The sequence below is a fragment of the Echinops telfairi genome, unplaced genomic scaffold (assembly GCF_000313985.2).
Source record: "Echinops telfairi isolate 266 unplaced genomic scaffold, ASM31398v2 ScPeMD7_5;HRSCAF=22, whole genome shotgun sequence".
NCBI classification, from domain to species: domain Eukaryota; kingdom Metazoa; phylum Chordata; class Mammalia; order Afrosoricida; family Tenrecidae; genus Echinops; species Echinops telfairi.
In genome coordinates, this window is record NW_022103901.1 from 19709711 (window position 1) to 19721941 (window position 12231).

The following is a 12231-nucleotide window of genomic DNA, read 5'->3' on the forward strand; positions in this document are numbered from 1 at the left end:
AAATGATCTAAAATTGATGGCAAGGAGGGCATAGGATGTTTGGGGTCTCAATAAGGGCAATGTAGCCGAGAATAATTACCAAAACCTAAATGAAGGCCGAACATGACAGTACGATGGGAAGTAGAGGAAAGAGCTGGGAGGCAAAGGACATTTATAGAGGTCTACATAGAGGCATGTGCATATGTCAATACATTTATATACAATGACAGGGGAATAGATCTATGTACATACATTTATTTATAAAGTATTACGGTACTGGATGGACATTGGGCCTCCACTCAAGTATTCCCTCAAAGCAGGATACTGATCTTTATGCATGCTATTTCATTTTTGTCAACTTCCAATTTTTCAGATCCATACTTTGTACATTCATGTTCCTATTATTAACAGATACGTGTGGCTGTTGCTTCTCCTTCTGAGTCATGCCCTATCAGCAAATGAAGCTTCATCTACATCACTAAGGTCAACTCAAGTTATATTTTAAATGCTTTCCAAACTGACTATATCAGACAATGTTCCTCTGCTACTCAGAAGGTTTTTATGTAGCTGATCCCTCACCTCAGAATGGACCACCTCTCCCTCTTCCTAGTCCATCCCTAATCTGAGCACTCTACTGAACCCTGTTTACCATGAAAGATCCTGCTGGTATGTGAAATACCTGTGGAATAGCTTCCAGCATCAAGCAACTCACCAGAACATGACAAACCGACAGACAAATGGTGGACCCATTCCACTGAGAATGAAATAACGTCTCATAGCAGTTATGACCTTCATCTTTCTGACGGCTAATGATATTGAGCATCTTTTCATTTGATTGTTGCCATTTTAATATCCTCTTTAGTGAATGCCTGTTCAACTATGTACCCATTTTTTTCATTGTTATTTGTCTTTTTGGTGTTCAGTAACAGTTATAAATAAAAACAGGTTACTCTACTCATCAAATATAGGTTTCTGAATATATTCTCCCAGTCTGTAGCTTGTCTTTTCATATTTTTGGTAAAGTTTTTGTATAAATAAACTACATATTTTTAAATTAACATTATCAATGTAATATAGAAACATAAATACTAGGCGACATAGGTCTTGGTAACTCATAATATTTTGATATGGAACGCTATCTCTTGTTAGTTAAAAACATAAAGGAGATAGCTTACAGACCAATATGTATAGTTTGAATCCACTGAAGTGAAAAACAGAAATTTGCAAATTACTAAATATTTACCTTGATGTACATAGAAGAATACATACTAATTTATGAACAAGGGTTATCTCTGGAAGGTGTGATTACAGAGTAGAAAACTATTATACTTTATGCTCTTTTAGATTGAAATATAAAAGTATCTCTTTCTCTTCACTGCACTTTCTAAAAAGAACAGCTCATTTAGAACAATGAACATAAATATTTTTAGAACAATGAACATAGTTTCTTTGATAATGAAAAGGCAAATCCATTTTCAAAATCTGCCGATAGACTTTTTGTTCCCCTTGGCAGCCCTGGTGGCAGAGTGGATTACACTTTGGTCTGCTAACCTCAAGGTCAGCAATTTGAACTCGTCTGCCACTTGGAGAAAGATAAAGCTTTCTATTCCCATAAGAGTTAAAGCCCAGAACTGATGGGAGACAGTCATAAGGGTCAGTGGACAGACCTGGAATTATCTGCTTTTTCATTTGGGGGGAAGGAGAGGATTTTTGCTAGGTTTCCCACCCCCTTTTTATTCAATCTTTCATGGGGTTTTCTATTTTGTTTTGTTTTGATTCCGTTATTGTTGTTTTGCCTACCAATATCAGATAGGCATGGGAAGCAAGTCCAAGGAGAAAGCAATGGAATCGACAGTTCCAGAGGGGCTTGGGGACAGCAGGAGGCTGGAGAAGGGAGCAGTGAACAAACAATGCCACAGACAGGGGAACAACTAGGGAATTAAAAACAACAATGAGGAGGACGTAGAGATGCTGGGGGTGTTGGAGCAATAGCAATCTAGCTGAGAGAAATTACTAAAAGGCAGGAGAAGGATGAGCATGATAGTAGGGTGTGATGGTAAAAGGAAACAGGAAAGATCTAGGAAACAAAGCTATGGATAGAGGTATACACATAGGTGTGCATTATGTAAATATATGAATTCATGAAAACAGATGTATTGGTCTATGTACACATATTTATATAGCAATACATTGAGGAAGTGGACAGACTTTGGACCTCTGCTCAAAACCTGCCTTAACTCAAGAATACTTTGTTGTAACAACCTGGCATTCTGTGATGCTTACCCTCCTGGCAAAATCACTGAAGACAAAATGGGTGCATAATTAAACGTGGTGAAAAAAGCTGATGGTTCCAGGCTATCAAAAGATATAGCATTTGGGGTCTTAAAGATTTGAAGTTAAACAAGTGGCCATCTAACAGAGAAGCAACAGGCCCACAGGAAATAAGCATACCAGCCTGCTATTGTTATAAGATCCCCCAATAAAATCTTTAAAAAAACAAAAACAAGAGTTAAGGCCTCAGAAACCCACAGGTTTAGTTCTATCCTGCCTGATAAGGTCAGTCAGAGTCAGAATTGATTTGATGGCACTAAGTTTAAATGTTGTGGGAGCCCTTGAGGAACTTCTTTTCTTCTTCAAAACACAGGGATTATAAAACTTTTTTACCACAGATGTTTCTCTGGAAACTTCCCAAGTGTAACTCCTTATTTTGACTAAAATAATCCATTTGGGCATAAAGCTTATCCCATCTAGTAGCTTATGAGTTTTTCTCAAATTGTCACCAATGTTTAATTTATTAGCAGGCTAACTTGTTTCAAAATAAGTTTAGTTAGGTTGTTTGTCTTTATAACATTAAAGGACACAGACAATCATGCAATTAATACTCAAGTACTTATCATGGAGCTAATCATGCTTGGCAAACCCATACCTCATCACTTCTGATCGTGGTAATCTGCTGTACAATTCCATCATATCCACTACCGATGCTGTTTCCCATCCACATGACAGGAGCCGTTCTTTCTAGAAAGCGCAGTGAAGAGACAGAGAAAAGAATATCAGGGTCATGTCACAGAGATCGAAGACATGCTTAAAGCACAGGAGGACTTTTAGATTACCCCTTTCTCAAGAGTCCATTCTGGCCCTTGTCAGCTAAAACTCACTAAAGCACATTTAAAAAAATATAGAAAGCACTTTTCTATAGTAACAATTCTCTTAAGTGGTACAATAGTAACATGACATAACACTTGTAAAATTTAAATGAAGTTGAAAGTATCTCTTCAGTAAGTAAAGGGCATTTGAAAAGAAAGGGGGCTGTCATAGATCAAGAGGTTTAATCATATATGATCTGTAGAACATGCTTAGTTCCTGATTCAAACATATCAATTATAAAATTATTATTTTAAAAATAATTGGGGAAACTGGACATAGACTGGGTATCGGGTGCTATTGAGGAGTTATGGTCAATTGGTATAGTATGAAAGGTATGAAAATGAAAGCCATTCATTTATGAACACCATTCTCTTGAAGAGAAAGTCCTTATTGGCTCAGCATCCATAGTGAAGCACTTTAATGTTCTACCTGGGGTTTGCTTTAAAATATTCGAACATCAAAAGTATTTTTGAAGGGATTCTCTGTATTTTTAGATATGATAGAAATTTTTAAAATTATTAATAAACCATTTTATTTGGGGTTCTTACAGCTCTTATAACAATCCATATATCTATTGTATCAAACACATTTGTACATATGTTGCCAACATCATTTTCCTAACATTTTCTTTCTGATTGACCCTTTGATATCAGCTCCTCTTTTTTCCCCTCCCTTTCCCACCCTCCTACCCTGGTGAACCCCTGATAAATTATAAATTATTATTATTTTCATATCTTATACCATCCGCTGTCTCCCTTTACCCATGTTTCTGTTGTTCATCCCTCATTGTAGTTGGTTCCCCATTTCTCACTTTCTCTCCCCACCCCTGCCTTCCCTCTACCTTCATGGTATCGCTACTCCCATTACTGTTCCTGAGGGGTTTATCTGTCCTATATTCCATGTGTCGAGAGCTCTTATCTGTACCATGTACATGGCTCTGGTCTAATCTGATCTGTAAGGTTGAACTGGATAGAATATTTGAATTGTAAAAACAGTTAAAATAATATACAGAAATATAACTTTGTATTTTACAGATCCAGATGGCAAAACAGGGCTTAGATTTTCCTAGCACTAGCCCTGGTGGCATAGTGGTTACACACTGGGCTGTTAACTATAAGATCAGCAGTTTGAAACCACCAGCTGCTCCCCAAGAAAAAGATGGGACTTTCTGCTCCCATAAAGAGTTACACTCTCGGAAATGCACAGGGGCAGTTCTACCACCATGAGTCAACATCAACTTGATGGCAGTAAGTTTGGATTTTGGATTTTTAGAGCCTTGCTGGTAGCGCCACAAGGTCAGCAGTTCAAAACCACCAGCTGATCCTCAGGAGAAAGGCGAGGCTTTCTACTCCTGTGAAGAGTTACAATCTCAGAAACCCACAGTTCTACCCTGTCCTATAGGGTTGCTAGGAGTCCAGAATTAACTCAATGACAGAGAGTGAGTGAGTGAACTAGTGACCCACAGACCCCTGGTGCCTTTGTAGTCGAGTATTTTTGATGGGAAAATGTCCTTCAATGTTTGACTAATGGTGCACGAACACCCGAGTCTCTGCTTTCTGACCTGTGAGTCCAAAGACTTGCACATTTCCACTCCGGCCAGGTCACACTGTCGTCTTCGCAGATTTTCAATCATGATCTGCCCGAACCTGTCACCCATGTTCACCTGGAAGGACAAGAGGAGTCTGGGCATCTCTGTAAAGGTTTGTTGCTTCACGTTTGCAATTTTTTGTTAACTTTGTTTTTAACCAATCAAGGCTAATATTTGTTAATACTTAATAGAGGTAAAGCAATGAGGAACAAGCACTCATACATACTGCTGGTGGGAACAGAAACTGGTACAGCCCCTTGAAGAGTAATTAGGCAGTATGCTTCCACTGTAAAGGCTCAACCTGAGAGCAAGTAAGCCCACTAAGAGCAAATAAACCTACAGATGTACTCCAGTGGCTTTCAAAGATATCTCAATATACAGTAGCGGTGAAGCCATCAACACCTTACCTAATGCCCCTATTTTAGCTCTTGTTTCTGTAAACTCAGAGTAGTAGTGCCTACACTTTTTTTTTACTATTGTGATAATAAAAGAATGCAATATACATCTATATCATGGAATAGTGCCTGGTGTATATTAAGCAAATCTACCAATCTGCTATGAGGTCACTGTCCATTACAGCCATGCAGCAGGACTAAAGACTAAGGCTCAGTTTAAGGGACAATTAAACAGAAGAAAGGAGAATGTGAACCAAGCACAGCATGGCACATGCACAGACAACAGGACCATGGCAGGCCAGGGGGGAAAGGAGGGAGATCGGAAGACCAAGGTCACCCCTCGTTCGGCACATAATGCTATGGCAAATGACTACATGAAAGCAAGTCCCTTTATTGATCGTACCTGCAATTAAAAAATGTTTTAAATTTTAAATCAATAAAACTAAAACAAAAAATCCAGTGATGATCAACATCAACTCTGTCCATAAATCTCCATAATAAATAATCCATGCAGGTAAATATGACTATCCTCTCTTACAAACAAGGAATTAATATGTAATACTTAACACTCAGGTGCTGCTATCAACGCTTGTGCATAAATTAACTCATTTACTCCTCAAAACAATCTTATGATGTAGGAACTGTTATTATCCTCATTCTTCAAGTGAGGAAATGGGCACAGAGAGGTTAGTAACTTGTGTAGGTCACATAGACAGGGAGTTCGTCCCCACAGCAAACCACTGAGAAAGGCTGCCTCGGGTCACATTGCCAATAATAATGCTGGGGTCTCTCTGTGCCTTGGATTGCTCTTTTTAAAAAATACAACATTGCATAGTTCTGATTCACAGGAATAGGATTCCATAGAATTGATGCCTTTGAACTATGGTGCTGGTGAGGACTACTGAAAGTGCCATGGACAGCCACAAACCCCACATAAACCTGTCTCAGAAGGAGGACAGCCAGAGCGTTCCTAAAAGCAAGGATACTGAGTGCGACTCAAAGGGCGTGACGTGTGGTGACATGGAAGAGCAGTGACAAAGAGGAAGACCCTAGACAGGATGGAGGGACACAGTGGCTGCAACAAGGGGCTCAAGCAGAGCCACTGTGAAGATGGGGAAGGACAGGGCAGTGTGTCCTTCTGTTGTACACAGGGTCGCTATGAGCCAGGACTGACTCACTGGCCCCTAACAACAACAACAACATTCAAACCCAAGATAGCCAATGCCAACGCTCTTAATCAGAACTTTTTCTGCACTAGATCACAAGAAGCAAATAGGCAGTAAACAGACCAAGCCCAGGGTTTTTAGAAATTAGAAATGTTACATAATCTGCTTTTTAACTTCTCTTAAAAACTGGGAATTTTGGCAACTCCAGGCCACATCCCAACAATTGGTTGGATCTGAGTCTTGGCTACAGCCATGAAATGGGACGTTGGTGCTCTTGTTCACCATAGTCCCCACCACTCTACACTTGGAGAAGTTCTGCTACCGCCTTTGGCCAACCCTATGCTTCCAGGGAGTAAATGACAGGCCACCTAGGTGGTACCATTAAGTGCTACAGTTCAACCACAGGTACATTGGAAGGCAGGCCTGGTGATCTACTTCACAAAAGTCACAGCTATGGACAACCCTGTGGAGAACAGTTCTCCGGGGCCACACCGTGGTGTTGTCATGAGTTGGAATCAATACCCTGGCACCGGGTTTAGGTTTTTCCATTTGACACTAGGACAGGTCAAAACCTCTCCAGCGAGACCTGTGTCTTTACAGACATCGCAATGATGAAATAAGGACACAAAAAACTTTTATAAAGACTAAGGTAGATGTCTGCAAAAAGTCAAAAACGGAAGGACATAAAGATGGTGGGAGTAGATTAAAAAAGGAGAATGGCTGCAGGCAGAGGGTGCAAAGATAGGGGCAGTGACCAGTAGAGCCCTGGGCAGCACTCACACTCCTCGTGCTTCCTCCTACCTGCTCGTAGTTGATGAACATTGCATTATCAAAGCTGTTGGCTGCCCACTTCAGGAGGTTTGCAGACTGCTCTGGAGTCATGTAAATCAGCACGCATTCAGTTATGAGGAGTGTTGGCAATCTTAAGAGAAGAAAAAAGGCACATACTTTTTAAAAAAAATCAAATCATGAGCCTCTAATTATGCATGCGTTGCAGTATGGCAGGGCTGAGGAAGCTAGAAGAACTGAGCGAGGACATCACCAATCAATACAGTAGTAATACGCGTGTCTTACCATCATGACCAAAGTTCCATGCGCTATACAAAAGTTAGTAATAAACCATGATGTATGTTTTTGTCACAACCTTACATTCACACTGTGGCAATGAGATACTAGAGTTCCTCCCATTCAGGAGGTGCCCTCTATTTCCCTACCCTGGAATCAGGGTTGGTCATGTGATTTGCTTTGGCAAAGGGTCCATAGCAAATGAGGTGCAAGCAGGGGTGGCAAAACACTTGCCTTTGATCTCCTGCTGCACATGAAGGGATGAGATGACTGCGGGAAGGAGCCACGCCCATCCGCTACAGGATGAGAGCACATGAATGAGAATGAGCTTCCCAGGAGATAATCGGTCCCCAGGTGTCCATACGAATGAATTATTCACATGAACTCTAGCCAATGGTAGTTGAACTTGGCTCTAAGCAGAGGAACCACCCAATTGAGTGTAAATTATCAGCCCACAGAATTTTGAGCTACTAAATCGAGTTGTTGCCACTAAGTTTGGAGTGGTTTGTTACACATCAAAGGCTAACTCGTACAATGTGGAAATCTTGATAATCATTTACCAGAATCAATTTTTATAAGCCTTCTGAATTGAGAATTGAATACAATAAAGTCTCAATTAATTTCAATAAATTACACTAATTAACAGATTCAAAATAATCACAAAATAGGTCAAAGAAAAGGCAACAAATTCCTGTAGAAATATCTAAAAGTCTATTTTTAAAAAATAATTTTATTGGCATATACATATCATGCCATTTAATCATTCAATTGTGTTAAGAGAATGTATGCAATCATTGCCACAATCAATTTCAGAAGTTTCTTCCTGTACTCATTGTTAGCTCCCATTTCATCCTTCCTTGCCGTGCCCCTAGGCAATTATCAATCCAGCTACGTTTGCTATAGATCTCCCTATCCTGCATTTCAAAAACAGAAAATCATACGAAATGTAAACAGGAAGCAAACAAACAACCACAAACATGGTAAATCTCATTAGGTCCCCTTCTCCTGGAGCCGCTGTCTTAAACAGACCTTTTTTAAAAAAAGGGACCTAGGCGGGGCCGCGGTCCCAGCTGCAGAGCGCCGCCTCGCCGTCTGCACCATCCATGGGCAGCGGCGAGAGGCAAGATGACGGATTACGGCGAGGAGCAGCGCAACGAGCTGGAGGCTCGGGAGTCCACCTACCCCGACTCCTTCACAGATTTACCAGAAACCCCACCCGGTTTCACCATTACTGAGACATCGGAGGCCGGGGAAAGTAACAACACTGTCCAGAGCACGGTCAAGTCTACACACCGTGAAAAATACCCAGATGATGCTCCTCGTTACGAAATATTCTCACAGGAATATCTGGCAGAAAATGACTTTTCAGACATTTTAAAATTACTAGCATTACAGACAGAAGAAAACCTTGGCATGGTAATGATCTCTACTCTAGTATCAGCTGTGCAAGAAAAATTAAATGAAATAGTAGATCAAATAAAAAGTAGAAGAAAAGAAACAGAAAGAAAAAGAAGCAGAAGAAGCCGAAAAACAACTATTTCATGGCACTCCTGTTGCAATCGAGAATGTCTTAAGTTGGAAGGCCAAATTTGAAGCAGAACTCTTGCAAATGAAAAAGAAACGAATGAAAGAGGAGGAGCCAGCAGGAAAAAATTAATTAAGCAGGAAACAACTATTTGAAACAGATCATAATCTTGACACATCTGATATCCAATTCTTGAAAGATGCTGGAAATAATGTGGATGTCGCTGAGTCTTTGTTCCAGGAAATGGATGATTTGGAGCGCGAAGATGATGAGGACGATCCAGACTCTCCTCCTGCTGATCCAGAGTGACTCAGCCAACTGAAGGACGGCCCTCTGCAGAGGTGCGCCGGCCACCGCACCTGTGCTGTGCCAGAGGGCTGTGCTTTTCCTTCCTGCTTTCTAAGAAAATCCCCTTTCAGGAGAATATGCTTCTGATCACTTTCATCGCTGAACTTAATAAACTGACTATGAAATTTAAAAAAAATAAAAAAAAAGAGGGGCCTAATGAGATTTAAGACAAGTGGATTACTAAGAAAACTTGTCTGGTGTCATCCATTGATCTTAAGAGTTATGTTTAAACATTAAGAGAAAACAAACAAAAAACCCTCATGCATATGTGAACTAGAACCCTGGAAGCAATTCCTTTTTACTAACCCTCACATATGTATATCTTTATATACGTATATATCCACTTGCGGGGAGGGAGCGGGAAAAGTGAGGAGCTGATGCCAGGGGCTTAAGTTGAGAGCAGATGTTTTGAAAATGATGAGGGCAATGAATGTACAAATGTGCTTTACACAATTGATGTGTGTATGGATTGTGATAAGAGTTGTATGAGCCCCTAATAAAATGATTTTAAAAATTGAATGATATATAAAGTATATGCCAATAAGCTATTTTTAAAATATTTTCACAAATGAAAATAAAAAGAAAACAACAGCAACAACCTTCAGTATGGATAATAAATCAATGCAAAGAGAAAACACCACCTAACAATTGGATCAATACACATCATGATAAATGAAGAAATGACTGGCATGTTCAGGGATTTCATTTTATTTGCAACCACAATCAATGTTCACGCCAGCAGCAGTCAAGAAATCTAATGATGCATCACACTAGGTAAATCTGCTGCATGAGACCTTTGGAAAGTGCAGAGATGCCGTTCTGAGATCTTCAGTGGACCTGAGGCAAGCTGTAGCAGTTGCAACCACCTCATAGGCATGTGAGAGCTGAACGATGTGGAAGGAAGACTAGGGAATGAAAGCAGTAAAGGTCTGTGCTGGAGAAGAATACTGAAAGTCCTGTGGACTGCTAGAAGAACAAATACATTTGTCCTAGAAAGAAGTACAGATGATACTTCTCAGAACCAAGGATGCAGAGACCTCCTCTCACATGCTGTGCACACATTACCAGGAAGGACCTCTTGGAAAAGGACAACAGTCTTGGTAAAGCAGAGAGCCAATGAAAGTGAGGATGACCCTCAACATGTGGACTGACACGCCGGCTGCAGGAACGGCTCAAACGTAACAGTAATTGTGAAGCTGGCAGAGCCGGGCAGTGCTTCAATCAGTTGTACAGTGTCACCGAAAACTGAAACCGACTCGATGGCACTGAACAACCCTTTCTTTAGACATTGCAGCTATATATTTTATGCTATAACTCGCTTCTCTCAAACTTCATGTTCATGAAATTAGTCATCAGTGTGTACAACAGAGAGCAGCACGGTGATTCTAACAGGAAAACAAGCTTGAGAAACACAGCTAGATATTTTCAGAGAACTCCTGTACACAGCAATGAGATGAGGGAACATCACAGTGAAAGCTCGAATACAAGATCAGATCACAGTTCTAGTTCCAATGGTCCTTGTGTCATAACAACAGGAAGTTGCAACTGCATAAAAGGTTAACAAAATCTCACTGTGCATTCATGTGGCACTTTTTCAGCTTCTCTTCCAATTCACATAAATCTCGCAGATCTGCTCCTATAATGGCGTATCTCTTTGAATTCAGCATGTGTCCATCTGCAGATGCAAGAAGATGAGAAATATTGTAACTTTGGTGAATACGGCCGCTCCAAAAATCAAACTAACTAGATTCTTTCTATCCCATTAAAAACTATACGCTTATTGTTATAAATAGCAAACCTTCCAAAGGTAACTGAATACTTTGCCAGGTAACAGTCTACCCATTTCTTGACAGAGCTTAAGTAAGCTAGCTTATATGCTTACACTTGTACCTGAGTACACACAACACATGCATTCATGCTCCCATTCTCTCCTGCTAGCCCTTTCTTTCTCTGTTTCCCTTTTCTTCTAAAGTGGTTGATTAGATCCTAATATGGAGTTGAGTTCAGTACCACAACTGCAGGGCAAAGGCCGTGGAAACCCTACAGAGCAGTTCTACTCTGTCCTACTGTGAGTTGTAATGCATTCAATGGCAGAGGGGTGTTATCTGCTCTACTGTGAAAGAACACAAATAATGATTTCTGAATGTCCAACTGCATCCTTAAAAATAATATAGAGAGAGATACTAAAAGTTTATGAGTTTAGTATGAAACAACAAATCAAAACAAAAACAGAATTTAAAACGTGTTTCCCTAGTGTGTAGACCTCAGAATTAGAATCTAAATTCAGCAGAGTCAATTATTTCCAGTGGGAGCACATGATTAACAAGTGCTGGCACTGTCACCACTGGCTCAGCCACAGGGCCACTTCTGGAGCAGTCCCTGCCTTCTTCACTTTGGTAGCCCTTGACCCATGTTACAGCTCTTGCAGGAGGGTCCTTGCCTCCTCTCTGCCTCTTCTATCCTCTTTCTTCCTCGGACAGCTCCCCTCTGTGGCAGTCACTGCATTTGTGAGTATGAGCAAACTCCTAGTCAATGCCAAGACGTGGACCATCCTACCAGAGTCATAAACCGATCAATCTCCTCTTAGTAAGGGACAGGCCCTTCATTTGCATAGTATGCCATAGTCACTTCATTTGCTTAAATATACTGACCATCTATGCAAAATAGACTGATCACTGGCCAGGCAGATTGCAGCACAGATCCAGGAAAAAGCTATAAAAACTCATTGTTTAGAGCTTACTCAGAGAATGTCAATCAACCTGAACTCTCTGATGTAGGAAAACCAAGGCAAAGGCTTAGGGGAAAATTCTCTCAAGTAGTCTTTCCCAGCAAGCCCTGTTGTCTCAGTGATTAACGGGTTCAACTGCCAACCAAAGTCCATGATCTGAGGGTAGCAGCCAGGAATTACTTAACCTGAATGAAGGCCAAACATGATGGTGGGACAAGAGGAACGTAAAAGGAAATAGAGGAAAGAACCAGGAGGCAAAGGACATTTATAGAGGCCTAAATACAGGCATG

General features: G+C 40.6%; 1 protein-coding gene and 1 pseudogene across 1 annotated transcript in view; one reads left to right on the forward strand and one right to left on the reverse strand.

Moving 5' to 3' along the window:
- Positions 1-12231, reverse strand: part of LCMT1 (leucine carboxyl methyltransferase 1) — a 43279-nt gene that overhangs the window by 7475 nt on the left and 23573 nt on the right. The window contains exons 6-9 of the mRNA XM_004706056.2: positions 10786-10888; positions 7077-7197; positions 4688-4789; positions 2906-2997 (exon numbers count right to left, since the gene is read on the reverse strand). Coding sequence (XP_004706113.1) covers positions 2906-2997; positions 4688-4789; positions 7077-7197; positions 10786-10888 — 418 coding nt within the window. The remainder of the gene's footprint in view (positions 1-2905; positions 2998-4687; positions 4790-7076; positions 7198-10785; positions 10889-12231) is intronic.
- Positions 8466-9174, forward strand: LOC101654097 (annotated as a pseudogene).